General features: G+C 38.2%; 1 protein-coding gene across 4 annotated transcripts in view; it reads left to right on the top strand.

Moving 5' to 3' along the window:
* The window catches only part of ATP6V1C1 (ATPase H+ transporting V1 subunit C1), a 48,403-nt gene extending 31,112 nt beyond the window's left edge, over positions 1-17,291 (top strand). For all 4 annotated transcript variants that reach the window (NM_001131534.1, XM_054560843.2, XM_054560844.2 and 1 more), the window contains 8 exons: positions 459-550; positions 1,614-1,712; positions 3,602-3,670; positions 10,678-10,770; positions 10,857-10,950; positions 12,450-12,547; positions 14,055-14,181; positions 16,658-17,291. In NM_001131534.1, the coding sequence (NP_001125006.1) occupies positions 459-550; positions 1,614-1,712; positions 3,602-3,670; positions 10,678-10,770; positions 10,857-10,950; positions 12,450-12,547; positions 14,055-14,181; positions 16,658-16,753 (768 nt within the window). In that variant the 3' untranslated portion in view covers positions 16,754-17,291. The remainder of the gene's footprint in view (positions 1-458; positions 551-1,613; positions 1,713-3,601; positions 3,671-10,677; positions 10,771-10,856; positions 10,951-12,449; positions 12,548-14,054; positions 14,182-16,657) is intronic.
* Positions 17,292-20,406: the final 3,115 nt, after the last annotated feature.

Genomic DNA, 20,406 nt, shown 5'->3' on the forward strand with positions numbered 1-20,406 from the left:
TTGTAACATTTATGAATAAATTCTACTATTATTTTTAATTTCATAGAAAATACTCTGTGTAATAGTGATGTTTGCAATAGTCAAAACTCTTCATGTAATTTAGTCTGTTTTGGAAAATATCCTTCAGTCTTGTGAATTGAAGCCTTGTAAATAGTAATCTCCAAACCCAGTGGCCTAGATTCCATTTCCATGGTTTAAGAAGTAATATAATAATTAAAATACATGTGGACTAAAACATTATTTTTAGTAGAAAAGATTTATGTGGAAATTATATTTAAAATGAAGTCGGCTGTTTTTTAAATGACCTCCTAAAGTCGTGCTTTTAAAATAATAAAATATTCTTACACTAGAAACTAGTGGGTTTTTTTGTAGAAGTTAAAGTGTAGCTACTTTGATAGTATTAGTAGAGGCAGATTTAGGAAAATTTTATCTATTTTTCTTCTTTTTCTTTTTCAAAGGGAGTAACTCAGATTGATAATGACCTGAAATCTCGAGCATCTGCATACAATAACCTGAAAGGAAATCTTCAGAATTTGGAACGAAAGAATGCGTAAGCAGATCAAGTATATTTGAGTATTAAGAACTGGGGAAGCACGCTAGCATGCACCGAAGGAGATATTGTTGGGATTTTGTTAGTTTCAGTTTATGTTGTTCTGTAATCAAAATGGTATTTCTTTTACTTCATGGAGAAAAGCTCACTAAGGTAAGTTTATAGAATTCAGACTAGTCAAAACAGATGTGAAGCTGATTTATTATACTTGTTTTATAAATAATACTTGTGAACTGGGTCCTGGCTTATCCCTTTATCCATTTGATATTTCACTGAAAAATAGTCGAAAATTAATTGTTTTAAATGAAATCATAGTTTAACTGCATAGTAATTACCTATCGTTTAACTATAGAATAATCCTTTTATGATGTAATAGTTATTCTCTTACCTGTTTTCAGAATTTAGGTTTTTCACTCGTTAGGTTTTTTAAAATAGGACTGAATTGTTTTGGTTGATCCCCTTGTACTATGACTACTACAAGTGCAACTTTAAGCATGAAAGTATTCAAGTTGTGCCTTCATATCCTAGAGGGAAAGTTGGTTGGATACTGTGAGTGATACAAACAGGGCAAGACATATTTATTATAGGAAAGTGATTACTGGAAGACAAATGAAGACTGATTTGAAAGAGTTAATTGTTGGGTTAGCTACCAAAATTGCCTGGTATCAAATGATACCCAAGGGAGGGAAGAACACCGAAGGTATTGTGCTTAGATGACATAGTTTCATAATTATATGATGGAATAGACTTTAATTATATCTAATGAGTAGATAGCAGTTTTCCAGTTAAGATATTATATATGTAGGCAAGAGAAGAGCTGAGTTATAATAATTAAAGCAAACACAAAACACTAGAGGCAAATTTTGATAGAAGATATTTCATTGGTTGCAAGGGTAGGATATATTCAGCTAAATGGTGACTTCTTACAAAGTAAAAATTTTGACTAAGACTAATCCCTCTCAATGTATATATAGTATATGTGAAAATGGTTAGCCTGCTGTTTCTTTACTTGTGTTACAGAAGCACATAATTATCAGCCTAATGATTTGTTTTAATTCCTCAGAGGAAGTTTGCTAACTAGAAGTCTAGCAGAAATTGTGAAGAAGGATGACTTTGTTCTTGATTCAGAGTATCTCGTCACATTACTGGTAGTAGTTCCCAAGTAAGTCTTTCTATTATAAAAGGTTTTACTTGTTAAAATACAAGAAAAATGTTAGTATTTAGTATTGTAGTTTGAAGTTTTCCATAAAATCCAAGCGTAAAAGGAATATAACCTTGCCATTTATTCTGTCAATCAACATTTGCTCATGTGGCACATAAAGTAGAAATTAGATCATAACCTGGCAATGGAGACTTCAATTATAAATTGAGTTTTCAAATCAAATTTAGCAGCTTGGTAGAATTGGCTCATTCAAACATAAGTGATGCTAAATTATTGATTGTTTGAAAAATACAGATTTTAGATTTCTCAAAATAGGAAGGTCTTTGCATTTTTGTCCTGAAAAAATCTTTATGACTGGTTAGGATTAATTAAGCACTGTAGGAAGCAAAGAATGGATTGGATCAGAGATTAGCAATTTTTTTTCTATAAAGGGCTAGATAGTAAGTATTGTAGGCTTTGTAAACAATGTGATCTCTGTCACAGCTACTCCACTGTGGCAACTTTGTGGTTATAGCTGAAGTAGCCATAGATGATATGTAAACGAATGAATGTGGCTGTTTCAATAAAACTTTATTTACAAAACAGGCTTGGCTATGGGCATAGTTTGCTAACCCCTGGACTAGATAACCTTTGAAATCTCCTTAGGATTAGGCCTTCTGTGTTATTTAATATTTGATCATAGTGAATCTTGAATGGAATGAAATGAAACCTTTGGGTACTTGTAGGAAGACCTGGACTTTGTGTGTATCTGTATAGCACTATTAATGATTTCACTTTTGACTTACACTGAAGTCTTGCTATCGGGGAATGTTTGGGGGATCCAAACTCAGGTGGGAGATTTGGGTCTTTTTCAGAGTATCATTGCGTGAAGACTTCCTTGCTGTGCTCTGCATTTTTATCTGGTTCAGAGATTGGGAGTACTAGAAAATGATGCCTCCATGGAATTTACGGTGGCTACAGTATTATCTCAATTCTGCATTTTTTCCCCTTTATTGCAGTATGCTAGCTTTTGGATTTTTCTTTGCACAGGGAGAAGGCCTTAAATCTAAGGATTTCACTCCAGAAATTTTATTTTGTGTTCTAGTTACATAACTCCCCTCTGCTATACTGAAACTCTGATTATTTATAACAAATTCTATGTATCTGTGCTTTTATACTATGTAGGAAAATAACTTTTGCCCAGATAAAATATTTGACTCACTCAACCTTTATTTAAAACTTGGGTTCAAAACCAGAAATTTTTATAGTTTTCTGTACCTTGTAATTGAAAGATAGGACCTAGGACATCTTACATGATGAATTATTTTCTATCCTGACCTATACACACTATAATTCTTTGTTTTCAATCTCAAACATAGTTGTCTCTCCCCACACCCCTGGAAGCCAGTGGCCTCTAGAGAAGGTTGTTGCACAATGTTTTGTGGCAACATAGTTTACTGTCACTTCATTTACTTACTACCTCATGGTACTCTGTGCTTTCCATAAATATAGTTTTTTTTTCAGTCCTTCATAACGGCCACTGAGCAGGAATGATAGTGATTTTAGCATGACCATTTTTAAAAAATGAGACACAATACATATGAACTATGCAGCTTGAAAATAATTTAGAATCTATACTGTGCTTTACTTCCTTTCCAAACATAGTTCTAGGATGTGCCTCTTCTGCAATAGTTACTGGAGGTAGGGTGGTGATCTGTATTTCCTGCATTACTCAGTGTATTTGAAATTCATTCTCAGTAGGAAACCCGAATTTTTTTTTGTTAAATAGAGTTGAAGTATACTTACTATAACCAGATTTCCTATTTGTCTCATAATTGTTTCTCTTCCTGGATATGGCAGGAAATAGGACTTGTTTTTCTTTTCCAATGTGTATTGTACCTTTTCTGCAGGTTAAACCACAACGACTGGATTAAGCAGTATGAAACACTAGCTGAAATGGTAGTTCCAAGGTCTAGCAAGTAAGTAGAAGTCTTTGTAACACCATTTGTTTCCTAGAATTCCTTTTAGAGTTTGGATGTTGGCTTAGGAAATATGTTTGCTGTCTTGCCTTTGTGATAAATTAACCTCATGAGTGAGTTCTGTGAACTCTAGTTGTAATAATTTTAGACCTAGAAGGGACTTGGCACAGTCTGTTTGACAACCTCCTATTTATAGACTTAGAAGTTTGAGGCCAGTGAGGTATTAATAGTTTGCCCAGGGTCACACATCTCATTTGTGGCAGGGCTAGAACTAGAACCTAGGTCTCTGGTGTGGTACTTTTTCTGCCGCACTGTGCTACCTTTTGAAAATTCTTTATTCATTATTGCATACCTACTATGTGTCTATAATTCCTCATTTTACTTGGCAAAGGAAGTGTACCAGAATGGCTACTAGACTGCCATGTTGATCTCCAGATGTTCACCATCACTTTGAGCTTAGATTTTACCTAAACTGTATGTTCCTTTTATTTAAAAAACAAACCTGTTTTTATTAAGCACTTTTTAAATTTATAGATTTAACATGCATTGTCTAATTTGAAATTTACAACAAGTCTGTGAAGAAGTATGGACAGTTATCATTCTTATTCTCATGGAAGAAGAAGTTAAAATGCTTAAATAGTTGCCTGAGGCTGTGTAAAGTGTCCAATGGCAGAGTTAGGGCTAGAACTCACATCTTTTAGCTCCAGGTCCTATACCCTTTTAACACTATTCCATGTCATTTTTCTGTGTTCTGCCATTGCCACATGAGATATTCTTTGAGAAAATATAAATACAGTGTATCTCCACCCCAAAGGATTCTTATAGATATATATATGCTTCAAGGGGAGGCAGCAGGGTGGAAGATATAGGAGGCAGTAAAGAAGTGGAATTAGTAAGGTCAGGCCCATGAAATATTTTCTTTTCCAGTTGCATTGTGTCATGTGGGAAGTAGCTTAGTATGATGGAAAGAGTCCTGGACCCAGGGATCTGAGTTCTATTGCTGGTTCTGTCACCAGTAGAGTCTGTCACTGGTAGGGTCCATCACTGGTAGGGTTGTGACTTCAAGTTGTCCAGGTTCTTGGTGTTTTGAACAAAGAATTGGACAAAATGCCCAGCAAAGCAAAATAAGAATGAAGCAACAAAAGAACGAAAGCAGGGATTTATTAAAAACGGAAGAAAGTACACTCCACAGTGTAGGAGCAGACCTGAGCAGTGGCTCAAGGGCCCGGATACAGAATCTTCTTGGGTCCAAATAACTCCTACAAGTTTCCCATTGGCCACTTCATGCTCACCTCATGTAAATGACGTGGCAGCCTGCAGTCAGTCTCATTGGTTGCAGAAAGCAGCCAACCAGAGGCTGAAGTGAAGTTACAAAGGTCACACTCCTGTGCAAATATCTGATTGGTTGCAGAAAGCAACCAGTCAGAGGCTAGGGTGAAGTTACAAAGTTATACTTCTATGCAAATGAAGACTCGGCCTCTCAATCAGTCTGATCTGTTGCAGACAGCCAATTTCCCATCTGCCATGCAGGAAAGGTCAAAAGGAGTAGCCTCTGGTCCTTTTGTTACTTAGGGGTGGAAAGTTAGGGTTTTCCTTTCAATTTAGTTCTAGGAAACCGGGGTGAAACAACCTTAGGTTCCCTGCCTCCAGACCCTATTTCCTGCCTCAGTTCTGCTACCAACTTGCTGTGTGACCTGGGGTAAGTCTTTTAACTTCTCTGGGCCTCATTTTCTTTGTCTGTAAATGAGCATGGCACCTTCCTTGTATATATTATGAAGTTATTTTAAGGCTTAATGGAGTATTCAAAATACAAGATAATGTTACTGTATTTTCACAAATGTTGATCTTTTAGGAACTTAACAAACTTGTGCTCATCATGAATTTTTTTTTTTTTTCATTTGGAGGAATATCTTTCCTTCATACCAGCTCTTCACATGGTAAACTGAAGACTACAGTTGTGTCTTGATATTGTGGCTCACTTAGGCTGTTGATACTGACAGATCTTTAGGGCATTAGAGCCATAGAGGTTGACTCTGTGTCTAGGAAGCAGGTGGAGGAGGAGAGTGAGGACATGGTGCACACAGAATGTCCTCCAGAGATGGACATAGGCCAACCCAGATGTCCAGGGGGACGATGTGTAGGCTCATTAAGTAAGCTCAGATTTACTCTGATAGAAGGACTTTAAAAATATTCCATCAGAGATTTAGATCTTTGGACAGTCACTTTAGTAGTTTAAAGGGAAGATTTCAGGAAGGGAACAGTTTAATGCAGTCAAGACTTGTTTGCAAATGACTTGTAAGTGCACACTAATCTTTGAGAGCTTCCAGCCTTTCCTTGCTCAGTGAAAACATCTTTTCTACCTATTTCTCAGTTCAAAGTACATTTGGAATCACTGACTCAAAAACTTACCTGTTTAAATTTAGTCAGAGAGAACATGGCACTAGCTCAAATAGCACCATCAAGAGTATGTGCAGTTCATGTAGGGGCAGATAGGCTTTTTTGAGTGAGCCTGGAATATTGTCTGCCATTTAGGAAAGATCTCTATGACCTGATGCCGAATTTTTGGCTTATCATCACAACGAGCATTTTTGAGTAATTACTGTGAGCTAGTCATTGTTCCATGTGCTTTACACAAGTTAATTAATTATAGGTAGTAACACATTACTTTTTGGTATGATAACTTGAGTGATTATTGTTGGGAGCAGTGAAGATGAAAGTGGAATTTTGAGGTAGATTGAAAAATATTCACTCTAATATTCAATCTAATATTTTTCAATCTATTCTTCTAACTGTCCTCAAACCTGAAAGAATTTTTAAATTCACAAAATATAACTATTTGTAAATTATTTTACAAAGATTGGACAGTTTTGAAATACTACCGTTGCTGTGAGGCTAAATGCAGCAATGTGTACAAATGCCTTGCCAAGGCTGTGGCCAAAGAAGCGGAGGCTGTGCTGCTGTTCTGCTTTTTGTTGTTGAAACACTGTTCAGAAAGAGGGGCTTTTCACTTGTCTTTTCAGAATTACCACTTTCCTATTATTATAATTTTTTTTTGGTCTGCTTTTGCTTGTTAAAATAGTCTGATTGAGTCAGATCACTGGTTAACTTTTGCCTTTTCTCTGTCATTGGAAGCAACATCACAAACTCATGGAGGCTTCACAGAGGTTTTTCTTTAGGGATCTGGAGTCCCCAGTGAAGCAGAGGAGCCTAGCTAAGAAGTGCAGGAAAAATGATACTGGCCACTGTCCAGAAGTTTCTGTGTGTTTCAGAGTTTCTGAGGGAGATGGTCTTTTCTCCTATCAGTACCGCTTCAACCACACCCATGGCTCTAGCCTCACCTGCAGTTTTCGGACTGCTAAATCTTCATCTGTAGCCAGCCTTCCCCCGACCTACAAACTCACATACCTGGTTCCTACTGGACCACTCCATGTGGTATTTCCTAGGTAACTGACACTATCACCCCAATCTCAGACTCAAACTCTCTAGTTGCCTTGTAGTATATGGCAGCAACATCTGCCCAGTGATCCAAACCGCAAGTGTGGTAGTCAGTCATTTTGGAATCTTCTTTTGCCCTTGTACCCCCCTCCCCCCACCGGCCCCCTGCCTGCAATAGTCCAATCAGTTGTGTCGTTTCCACCTTCCATAGTATTTGGTTGAACCGTTAAAAATTGCTGTTTTGTAGGTCAGAAAATGGTCAAATATCTACAATTTCATATGGTTAAATCTACTCTCCCCACTCCCCCAAGACCCACTGCCACTGCTCCAGCTCTGACTCCCTCATCCCTTGCCTGGACCATGGTAATTGGCCCTAGCTGGTCTCCTTTTCTCGTCTCATCAGTCCTCCACATTGCTGCTGTTTTCATCTTTGTGACATACAAATGTGTTACTTCCCTGTCTAAAACCCTGCTTGTCCCTCCCTATTTTGACTGCCTGCCCCCAACACACACACACACACACCCACACACACCCACCCTCTCCTTGTACCCTATGTCCCAGCCATATATGTATATATATATTGTTTTTCTTTCTTTTTTTTTTTTTTTGAGACACAGTCTCTCTCTCTCTCACCCAGGCTGGAGTGCAGAGGTATGATCTTGGCTCACCGCAACCTCTGCCTCCCGGATTCAAGTGAGTCTCCTTCCCCAGCTTCCCAAGTAGCTGGGATTACAGGCATGTGTCACCACACCCAGCTAATTTTTGTATTTTTAGTAGAGATGAGGTTTCACTATGTCGGCCAGGCTGGTCTCGAACTCCTGACCTCAAGTGATCTGCCTGCCTTGGCCTCCCAAAGTGCTGGGATTACAGGCATGAGCTACCACGCTGAGCCCCAGTTATACTTATTTCTGGCAATTCCTCAGATGCACCATGTTATTCCACATCTGTATTCATTTGCATATGGGGTTCTGACTGGAACGTTCTTCTCTTTTTTGTCTTTCAAACTTCCACCTGGTATCACAACTTTGGTGAAACTCCTTTGAATCCCCTCAGATAAAGTTACTAATTCCCCAATGTATCATGTATATTTTCTATTGCAGCACTTACAACTCTGTATTGCAGTTACTTGTGTATGTCTGTTTCCTTTTCTAAACCCATACCTGGAGATCAGGAAATGCTGTCTTAGTTTTATACTAATATCTAGCAAGCGCTTGCATTACAGAGTCTCAGTACATGTTAAATGACTACAAGTCCGTTATATTAAGGACTCGTGGTTTATTTTTTAAACAGTTTTAAGAAATACCTTTCCTTAGGGGAAAGAGGGGAAGCAAGTGGCTTTTATTTTTCATAATAAGGTGGCATAGTAGGATTTAGTTATAAGATAAGATGGAAGTTTTATCTTGGCTTTTTTCACCATCAGGATTTTGAGTAAGCCATAGGAATTTGCTGCGTCCCAGATCTCTGCACAATAGCTAGGAACCTGCTTAATAGGTAACCTGTTCATTGACACAGGGCCATGTCAAGCACCAAATGCTTTTGGAAGGGTCTTCAAAACAGCAAAGTGTGGATAAGTTTAAAAGATTAGTATGATAACGGTAAAACATTATTTGTGGCTCTGAAGTAGCCTGTCAAGTTATATTTGGATTTGTTTTGATCTCAAGCAGTTCACACATCACTGAGTAAATCTTGGCAAAGCAGAAGATCCTTAAACGGTTTTTTAAATCGAGCTCTGTCCACTTGGTAGCTGCCCTTCATTGGGTTTGATGGACACCAGGAGCAAGAATTAAGGGTAATCATTTTGAGAAGATGATTTAACAGTTTAACAGGAGGTTCTAAATCCAGAGTACTTGAGTTTTCTCTGCATGTCAGCGATTACAGTGATCAGTACTCCCAGAGGTGTCTGCTGGTCATACGCTAGGGAGGTGCCCCTGCTGGCTGGCTGACGAGGAGTGGGGTAGATTCAGTACTTAAAGCCATTCTATGATTAACACTGTAATTGCCTCCTGAATTTACTTGGCTAAACAGGTGGTTCTTAGGCTTCAGGAAAAACTACACTTGCTTTAAACATTTTTTAAATATAGTATCTTTAAATTCTCTAGCATTCCTCCATTTGGTAAAATTTCCTTTTTCTGATTTCAGAAGTACCACATTGTAAGTAAAAACTAAACATTAAAAAACAAACAACCAACGAAAGGGCACAAGGACCCTTTTGGTGGTGAGGGGTATGTTTATTGTCTAGATTGTGGTGATGGTTTCATGGGTATATGCGTATGTCCACGCTTCAGATTATAGACATTAAATGCGTACAGTTTTCTGTATAACGATTATATCACAGTAAAGCTGTTTAAAAAACACTAAACATTAGAAGACCTCCAGTGTGTGAAAGACAGAAAGGAGAAGAGATTCCACTGAGTAACATTCCCCTGCCCCAAGGTTATCACTGTGGAACAGCTGCCTGTGCAGCCTCGTGTTCCTCCCATGAGGACTTCTATACAGGAGGCTCTATAGGTAAATTCTGAAAGCCAAATTTGGACCATACTATCACAAGCGATGCCATTCACCCTTCAAACAGTGGACTTTCACCCAAGGTATTACAGATTTAAATGACCATTACAATTTCCTGGCAGTTGTGTCTGGAAAGGTCTTTCTAGTGATGTCCATGGAGCTGTGACTGAATGGAAGTTCTGACCTCACTGGGACCTTCTAAAGCCTAAAGTGGAGCCATGAGATGCATACAGGCACATTTATTCAGAGATTATTTAGACAGTTGTGTTTGTCAGGTGTTTTTTGTTTTTGTTTTTTTTGACAGGGACTCACTCTGTCACCCAGGCTGGAGTGCAGTGGTGCAATCTCAGCTCACTGTAGCCTCAACCTCCCCAGCTCCAGTGATCCTCCCACCTCAGCCTCCCGAGTAGCTAGGACTACAGGCGTGCACTATCACGCCTGGCTAGTTTTTGTATTTTTTCTACGTACACAGTCTTGCCATGTTGCCCAGGCTGGTCTCAAAGTCCTGAACTCAAGCAGTCACCCACCTCAGCCTCCCAAAGTGTTGGGATTACAGGCATAAGCCACTGCACCCAGCCTGTCAGTTTTTGATTGAGAGGTGTCATGGGAGCAAAGGAAAGATCCAAGGTTTGAGGTACTGGCAATGCAGAGAGGCTGGGCTGGGCCTCAGTGGGGCTGAGTTGGCCTGGAGAAAGGAAGAAAGAATTAGGCTTCCAGAAAAGAAGAGCGTGCTTATCAAGGAGACACTGGAAACAAAGCAGCCTGGCGCTGATGTTGGTTGAAAAGTGTGGTCTTAGCGTTTGGATGCTTTACTGGAGTTAATGTCTAATTTTGTTGGTTAGTAAGAAATAAATGTAGAGTGTTAAAGTATCATAAGCAAAATAAATCATAAACATTCAGTGTCTTCAGTGTTTGAGGCAATCCAGATTGAAAAGCATTGAGGTGATTTGGGAAGGGCTATTATACCCTACTTTTCTCTTCCACCTGTTTCTGAATTTTGCCCTTAATATGAAAGACAGCAATTCGTATAAATCTTTAAATGGACTTCTTTTTTTTTTTTTCCATAGTGTTCTTTCAGAGGACCAAGACAGTTACCTGTGTAATGTCACCTTGTTTAGGAAGGCAGTTGATGACTTCAGACACAAAGCCAGAGAAAACAAGTAAGATTATTGTTTTTTTGTTTATTTACTTTGTTAGATCAGCTGTATACAATGTGAACAATTTTGGTTTTTTTCCCCAAATTTAGATTCATTGTTCGTGACTTCCAGTATAATGAAGAGGAGATGAAAGCAGATAAAGAGGAAATGAACAGGCTTTCTACTGATAAGAAAAAACAATTTGTATGTGTTTTGCATATTTAGTATTATCAGTACTAAGCAGAAGAAAAAGTGATATTGCTTTCCTTTGATTTAAAAGAAAGTAAAAATCTGTTTTGGTTTTAAGACATTTGATTTTAGTTTTTTTTTAATTGAATAATTAGAATGAATTTCCTCTAAAGCTTAACTATTCTAGAGATAACTATTCTATTTCTAAGAAAGCTTTCTTCTAAAGCTTACGTCTATCTGAGATAGAATAGAATAGATAGAATAGTTATCTTAAAATACATACTTAAAAAGAAATTACTCCACCTAAATTCATATCAGATATTAATTTTAAATGCAGTATTCTGGTTAATGTCCTTGTAGGTGAAGGGCGATTTTAGTTAAGTAACAAAGTTATTTTCAGTAAGACTTTTGACTTTCTAGAGGCAGATTTTTTCAATGCCTCAATCTTTTATTGAAGCAATTTGTATTTAAGCTGTTGGAGAATTGGTGTGTTCTAGGTGTAATGGGAAACGAGTGGAATTGTGAAAATCAAAGATGGTGTTAACTTTCTTGCCATCTTCAAGTGTGGGATTACTGTGAAGACTAAAAGCTTGTTTGGAAAGGGAAACATAATGAGTGAAAATGTGTTTCTCTTAATAATGTAAGAGGAAATTAAGGGAAATATTGAAAATTATTTCCAAGTACTTTATAAACAATATCATCTCAACTAGGAGGAACCTCATTCTAACGAAGTAATGTCAAAATAACCAGCTTTTTAGGGAAAACCCAAAATCCTTTTAAAAAATAGATATTTTGACCAAAGATTTTCACTTTGTTTTGCTATCCTTTTGCTTAAATTAATTGGTTGGTACATCCAAATGAGCCGAATAATGTTATCCAAGGAAGTGTTAGCTGAATTGTTAATATATGTCTTTTAAGTATGGAGAGAGGAGGTATTTGAAATCCGCTTAATCCTACTAAATATTTGAAGTTTAAAAAGAACTTACACTACATAATTTAGAATGTAAAGAGGTTTTAGATGTCTAGACCAACTCCCTTTTTTACAGATGGGAAAACTAAGAGCTAGCGCTGTTAAATGACTTGCCTACATAACTGTTTATCTTTGTTACTAAGAAGTTGTTTGTAAGTTGAATTTCATTTTGCATGTATTAAATGTTTTAGAGTGTTGTGTAGTGAATTCAGATCTTTATATTTTGATTTTCAAACCTAAGGCATTTCTATATTTTGTACCAGTTTAACTACTTTTATTAAAATATATACCTTTTTCTGTGTTAGTGAATTGGTTCAATGCATTTTAGTGTCTGTTGAGATCACTCTGTAGTGGCGAACCTTTTAATCTAATTTAAGGTAAAGTATCTGAGATAATGAGAATAATAGTGAAACATGTAGAAAGTGAATTATGCGACTTAATTCTTCTATAGATTCCTAATAGGTAGTCACTTAAAAAAATATTTGGTCTATCGAATTGCTATTTCTAAGACCAAATTTGTGGTAATTTTTTTTTCTTTTTATAGGGACCACTTGTACGGTGGCTGAAAGTGAATTTTAGTGAAGCATTTATTGCATGGATTCACGTGAAAGCATTACGGGTTTTTGTTGAGTCTGTTTTAAGGTAAAGAAAGTTAATTGCCAAACTTGGAACTGAAGAGTTCATAGATTCCTTACATTGGACCTCTTTATTATAACACAGTCCGGCAATAGGAAATTGATTTGGAGAAACCAAAGGGCCAATCATGAGACAGAGGTTGTCAGTATCATCATACAGCTTATAAAATGCATAATTAGTCTTGTTCTTTAGCATCAGGTTTAGAAAAAGGGATTTATGCTGCCATACCCTCAGGTTCTTTTTCTTGTGTAGGTACATAAAAGTAGATTAAATATTAACCAATATTTGTTTAAAAGGAAGATCCTTCAGATGTTTTATATGTCATTGGATACATAGTATGCTAATGACTTATTGAAATCATTTCATATTAACCTAGAGTATTTTAATATTTTGAGATACTTAAAAAATCATATTCTGTTCCAATGTATGGGTTGCTCATATTAGAAATAGTTTTAAAAAACCCCAAACTTGGCCGGGCCCAGTGGCTCACACCTGTAATCCCAGCACTTTGGGAGGCTGAGGTGGGCAGATCACGAGGTCAGATTGAGACCATCCTGGCTAACACAGTGAAATCCCGTCTCTACCAAAAATATAAAAAAATAGCCAAGCGTGGTGGCACGTGCCTGTAGTGCCAGCTACTTGGGAGGCTGAGGCAGAGAATCACTTGAACCCAGGAGGTAGAGGTTGCAGTGAGCCGAGATTGTGCCACTGCACTATTGCACCACTGCACTCCAGCCTGGGCAACAGAGCGAGACTCCGCCTGAAAAAACAAAACACAAAACAACCAAAAAAACACCCCAAAACTTACGTGTAACCACGCTTACTATTTTTGGATTTTTTCAAATTTTCAAAGTAGATGTGGGTAACCTCATGCTATTACCATAAAAGTATCTGCTGACCTTACTTATTATTATTTCCTGAGGATATTCATATATTACCTTAAAAATTGAATGGTAAGCCGGGCGTGGCGGCTCATGCCTGTAGTCCCAGCACTTTGGGAGGCCAAGGCGGGCAGATTACGAGGTCAAGAGATTGAGACCATGCTGGCCAACATGGTGAAACCCTGTCTCTACTAAAAATAGAAAAATCAGCTGGGCGTGGTGGTACGTGCCTGTAATCCCAGCTACTCAGGAGGCTGAGGCAGGAGAATGGCTTGAACCCAGGAGGCAGAGATTGCAGTGAGCCAGGATTGCACCACTGCACTCCAGCCTGGCAACAGTAAGAATCCGTCTCAAAAGAAAAAAAATGAATGGTAATTGAAGTAATTCCTAGTAATTGGCATAGAGATTTCTAGTGGACAGTGAGGACCAAAGGTTTGCATTTCTGTTTATATTAAAGTTTTTTGTGTATATTAGTTTCAATTTCTATATATATTAGTTGAACTTGTAATGGTAAAGGGAGATACTCTCTCCCTGTTAACCATGATTAAAAAGTATGAGAATATTTGCTTTGAAAAGAAAATCTCTTTACATGTTTGCTTGTATCGCGTACTGTATTTCTGCTTTTTTGTAAGGTATGGCTTGCCAGTGAACTTCCAAGCAATGCTACTTCAGCCCAATAAGAAAACTTTGAAGAAACTGAGAGAAGTATTACATGAATTGTATAAACATCTAGACAGCAGTGCAGCAGCTATTATTGATGTAAGTACTTATTAGCCCAGTAGAGTAAGAATTGAAGTGAATTTCAGAAAAAAAATGATTGAAAGAAGATAGACAGAAAAGGGAGAGTAAGTATGATACTTAATCATTTTTTATTACTTTGAGGTTCTCAATTTGTTATGTAAACATAGTAATTTACATTGTTTACCCTGTTTTATACTAATTATAGCTGTGTTTTGCTTCTTGGCATTTCTACAAGCTAGTAATTATCTTGCTGTGTATCAGATGTTTATAGCTGTAGAAATACAGAAACCAGTGATACTAGTTATTTACAAAAACTATAAATTGCAGAGAGGAAGAAAATAAGCAGTTATTTTAATTTTATTTGGTAGAGTCAATAGATGAGTGTTTTCAAGGTAGGTTCATTTTTCTAAAATGGCATAGCTGGGTGTGGTGGGACATGCTGGTAGTCCCAGCAACTGAGGAGGCTGAGGCGGGAGGATCACTTGAGCCCAGGCCTTCGAGACCAACCTAGGTAACATAGCAAGACCGCATCTGAAAAAAGAAAAAAAAAGACAGACCAAAAAATGTGTATATGTGTTTATATCTCCTTTTAAACAAAACTGTTATTTTTTAAACAAAAGAAAATATAAACAGAGTTACTTGTGTTTTTTTGTTGTTGCTGTTTAAAATTGTAGTGGGCCGCTGGGTGTGGTGGCTCACGCCTGTAATCCCAGCACTTTGGGAGGCCGAGGCGGGGGGATCACCTTAAGTCAGGAGTTTGAGATCAGCCTGGCCAACATGGTGAAACCCCGTCTCTACTAAAAATACAATAGTTAGCTGGTCGTGGTGGTGGGCACCTATAATCCCAGCTACTCGGGAGGCTGAGGCAGGAGAATCGCTTGAACCCGGGGGGGTGGTTGCAGTGAGCCAAGACTGCGCCACCGCACTCCAGCCTGGGTGACAGAGGGAGACTCTGTCTCAAAAAAAAAAAAAAATTGTAGTGGGCTTTTACTTTATATTTTTGGTTTTAAATATCTTGATTTTTTTTTTCTCTTTAAAAGTTTAGGGTGGGCATATTCTCACTCATAGGTGGGAATTGAACAATGAGAACACATGGACACAGGAAGGGGAACATCACACTCTGGGGACTGTTGTGGGGTGGGGGGAGGGGGGAGGGATAGCATTGGGAGATATACCTAATGCTAGATGACGAGTTGGTGGGTGCAGCGCACCAGTATGGCACATGTATACATATGTAACTTACCTGCACATTGCGCACATGTACCATAAAACCTAAAGTATAATAATAATAATAATAAAAGAAAAAAAAAAAAAAAAAAAAAGTTTAGGGTGGATGGTAGCATCTCACGTAGGCATTAATTAGAACTATGAAAAATCAGTTTTTCTTGATAGAAGGAAATGCAGGAAATGACTTGCTACACTTTTTTTCTTTTTCTTTTCTTTTTTTTTCCGAGATGGAGTTTTGCTCTTTTGCCCAGACTGGAGTGAAGTGGCGTGATCTTGGCTCACTGCAGCTTCTGCCCCCTGGGTTCAAGCAGTTCTCCTGCCTCAGCCTCCCGAGTAGCTGGGATTATGCCTGGCTAATTTTTGTATTTTTAGTAGAGATGCGGTTTCACCATGTTGGCCAGGCTGATCTTGAACTCCTGACCTCAGGTAATCCACCCACCTTGGCCTCCCAAAGTGCTAAGATTACTGGCGTGAGCCACCTTGCGCCCAGCCGACTTGCTGCGCTTTCATGCAATTGTGGATAAAATGAGAGGTATAATTATTTGATACATAAATGTTCTAGCAGTAAATTCTTATGCATATATAATAAGTGTTATCCTTGCTTGTTTTTTGTTTTGCGATCAGATCTTGCTCTATTGCTCAGGCTAGAATGCGGTGGCATGGTTTTGGCTCACTGCAGCCTCAACCTCTATGCTCAAGTGATCCTCCCACCTCAGCCTCCCAAGTAGTTGGGACTATAGGCACACAGTACCACTCCTGGTTAATGTTTTTATTTTTATTTTCTGTAGTGATAGAGTCTCACTGTGTTGCCCAGACTGGTCTTGAACTCCTGGGCTCAAGGCCTTGGCCTCTCAAAGTGCTGATATTACAGAATAAGCGTTACTTTTAAATCATACTTGCTTTATTTTTACTCCATGTTTTGTAAGTCTTGTATCCCATCAACTCAGTATTCTAAGTCCAAGATTTAAAAAATTAATTTTTACAGTATACATAAAAGAGATTGGTGGGATCATGCTAAATACATATGCAGTCAGAATGCTTGAACCTGGCTTTACCAGTCACTGTCTGCGTTTCCTAGGAGAAGTCAGTCTTTCAGATTGTTTTCTCATTTGCAAAATAGGAATAATGTCTAACTCAGATAAATTAGCCTTAAGTGCATACATTTAGCCCAGAGTAGATGTTCAATAAAAAGGTAAATGTTAATACTTGCTTTCTTTTTTTGAGTTCTGTAAATACAAGATTGAATAACTGTCTGTTTTTTCCATAGGCTCCTATGGATATTCCAGGTTTAAATCTGAGTCAACAAGAATACTACCCCTATGTGTACTACAAGATTGATTGCAACTTGCTGGAATTCAAGTGAAAATGGGCTCCTCCCCCGGCAATCCTGTCCTTGTGTTGGTGTGTGCTAACAGAAATAAGTTGCAGTATGGTCGTACTTTTAACTCTAGTATCCTTTGCTTGCTTCTTACCCCCTTTCCTAGGTGAATTCTCCCACAGTGGTCTGTAGCTCAACATTTTCTTTTTAAAGGAAAAAATATATATATATTGTTTCTTTTTATTGATCAGGTCTGTAAATGTGTACTAAAAAAAAATCAGAGTTTATTTATAAACAGAATAGTTTATTTAAAGAGAAGGTCTTTTCCTTATTGATATCATGGTATGCATTAATTCCATTTGTTACTATTGTGCACAAAAACCCTGTTCGCAGGGGAATGGTGTAAGCATTTATACTGTTTTGTTCACTGTATTTAGTAGACATAACTGTTGAATAGTTACTGAATCATGATGTAAAGAATATGTGACCATCTTCAGGTATGGGATATCTGAATGTTTCAAATTTCAATCAATGAGCACTGTCAACACCCACAGGAGAGAATAAAATTACCTGTGCAAAGGTGTATTGTGGTGTGTGTAACTTAAGATTACAGTTCTGTTTGAGAGTTAAATGATGTCATAGCTCACTTGCTATGCTACTTCCAGGATTTTGTTATATGCTGAGGTGTAACCATTTGTGTTGTCTGACTTTCATATGATTTAATTGAGCCAAATTTGGGTCAGAACACAAATTTGAAGATTACTTTTCAGTATATGATGGGTATTTACATTTGAACACTAGAATTTTAGGTCTCTCAAATAATTAAGAATAGGGCCAGTTTTGAATAAAGTCTAGCAGAACTATGCAGCTTTAGTCATTTGTTTTGTCTAAATCTGTATTTTATGTGTTGTCTTCTTAAGATCTATAATTTTGGCATTTATGTCATTTGTGACATAGTCTGAAAATAGAGACATTGTTGGCCTTTAAAATCTCAGAAATGAATGACTTAGTTTAGTGTCCTGAAAGAGCTTTTAAAAGAGGATTTTGTGGCAACGTTTCTCTTACTTTGTACTCACAGGTTTGCAAATGGGAAAAAGAAGTTTGCATTTCGGTTTAGGGGCATATCTAAGCTATGCTATTCTCTTTGGAAAATTAGCCTCCAAAATCTTTTGTTTCAAAATTTTATATTATTTCATAAATAATTTCAAGCAAATACAGATGTCCACAATGTAGAACATGAGAGACCGCCTCCCTCAATTTCCACCTCCCAAGGGAAGTTTATGTATTTTTCTAGGCCCTTTTCTATGTCTTTACATCTCTCTGTCTCTCACACACTCACATATACACACACACAGTTTATTTTCAATAAAATAGGATTATACTACACACATCCTGTCACTTGCTTTTTTGCTTAATAGTATATCTAAGATAATCCTTTATGTCAACGAAGCTAGAGCTACCTCATTCTTTTAACCGGCTACGTGGTGTTCCATTGAGTGTCTGCCATCATTTGTTTAGTCGAGTGGATGGATAGTCTGCTTGTTTTTAGTTTTTGCTCTTAACAAACACTGCTGCAGTCAGCATCCTTGCACAGATTTCTGTGTGTACTTGTATTAGTATTTCTGTAAGATCCGAGAAGTGGAATTTGTAGGGTCATAGGTTATGTACATTTAAGTTTTTGACACTCACTGCCAAGTCATCTGTCAGAATTCTAAACTAAAGACATGTTTGGAGTGTGGATTTATCTTCAGTTTTTCTTTGGGCAAGAGGAAGCTGTGAAAGATTCTGCCATCAGAAAATTCTGGTTCTTTGTCTTCTTTTGCACATGTTCTTTGAGTCTTAGTATCTGTAACATGGGGCTACTGTCTCTATCATAGGGGGGCATGTTTTGACAATATATTGACTTTTAAGAAAAACATGTCACTAACCTGAAGCTCAGCCACACAGTGACTTTTAAGGTTTTATTTAGACTTTACTGTTGTTCTCATGAGAGTAGGTACAGACTGCATAAGGTTTAAAATCCCAGCATATGTCTGAAACTACGGGACTTTCACTGTGATTTCCACCAGGGAAATTATAGCAGAGTGGCTGAGCATGTGCTCTGAGGCCAGGCCCCAGCATTGCTGCTGACGAGCTGTGTGGTCCTGGGCAGAGTGGTCTCCAAGTTCCAGTCCCTCCTCTGTAAAATGGGCATGATTAGAGTGCCCACCTCATTAGGGATGTTGGGGTGAGTCAGTGTGACCCCATGTGCACAGAAAGTGCTGCTAGTGGTGCATGGTGAGAGGTTGATGCAGGTACTTAGCCCTTGGGTAATACATGTAGTTCCTTTTCACTGTGTTTAATTTGGGAAAATCCAGATCCACATCATTGTAGAGTCTGAGGGTTAAAAGGAAGTCACTGTCACTGTGTCTAATATAACATCAGAGCAGTTTGTGTCACTGAGCTCCAGTCTGTCCTGGATTATTGATATTGTTGGTGGCAGTCACCATTCCTGGAAAGGGACTGTCCCAAGCCACTTACCTTCCTGAGGAGTCTGCTGGTTCTCCTTGAGGATAGTGCTTAGATAACAGACTCATTAAACATTTACTGAGTGTCTGTCAGGGATCATTCACATCCACATCATCTCCCGGCCCCTCCCCGCATTGTTCATGGAGGGAGTACTGGCGGTCCCCATTTTCATGTATGGAGACTTCAGGTCAAAGAAGTTAAGTGAATTCTTCGTTGAGTCACAAATTTTGAGCCAGTCAGAATTTGAACCTAAGATTTCTGGCTGCTGGTTGTCACACTTCCCGCCCCACACTCAACTGTTGTGTGAATGAGCCAGACACATTGCTTAACCTGAGTCTGAGGTGGACAATGGTATAGGAAAGATATTAGGTATGGAGAATCAGATGTTAACTTGTGTTGCTATTTTGTTTTGTTTTGTTTTGTTTTTGAGACAAGGTCTTGCTCTGTCACCCAGGCTGGAGTGCAGTGGCGTGATCAGGGCTTACTGCAGCCTCACCCTCGACTTCCTGGGCTTAAGCAATCCTCCCACCTCAAACCCCAAGTAGCTGGGCCTACAGGTGCGCGCTACCACACCTGGCCAATTTTTCTAATTTTAGCACAGATGAGGTCTCACTATGTTGCCCGGGCTGGTCTTGAACTCCTGAGCTCAAGGGATCCTCCCACCTCAGCCTCCCAAAGTGCTGGTATTACAGGCATGAGCCACTGCACCTGGCCTGTGTTGCTATTATATTTGGCAGGAACCCAGGAGTCCAGAACATTTCATCTATGATGGGTTAGATAATGTGTCTAGTTGTTTGCATGCCAATTTCAGTAGCCTCAGTTATTCAACCTAGGAGATTTTTCTACCTCTCTACTACCCTGCTGAAGTTGCTCTTCAGCAGAAAATCTTTGTGGAACGTATTCCACACTTTGAAATCTTTGTGGAACAAAAGATATTTGTGGAACCAATCTTTGTGGAACATATTCCAGCTTTTTGAATGAGTGCATATCCAGTAGTACCTTTAAAGTAACACTTTGTACATAACAAATACTCAGCAAATGTGAACCTTTATTTGCTCTTACTTCAAAATTAATCCAAAATGTTGGAAATAAAGTATAAGACATTGATCTAGATATGAGGTTTTTCTCCTTCATTCTCAGCTGTCAAAGAAATCAAAGTAGCATATGCACAAGGTTAAAAACCACATATA

This window comes from Pongo abelii, chromosome 7 (genome assembly GCF_028885655.2).
Source record: "Pongo abelii isolate AG06213 chromosome 7, NHGRI_mPonAbe1-v2.0_pri, whole genome shotgun sequence".
Lineage (NCBI taxonomy): Eukaryota > Metazoa > Chordata > Mammalia > Primates > Hominidae > Pongo > Pongo abelii.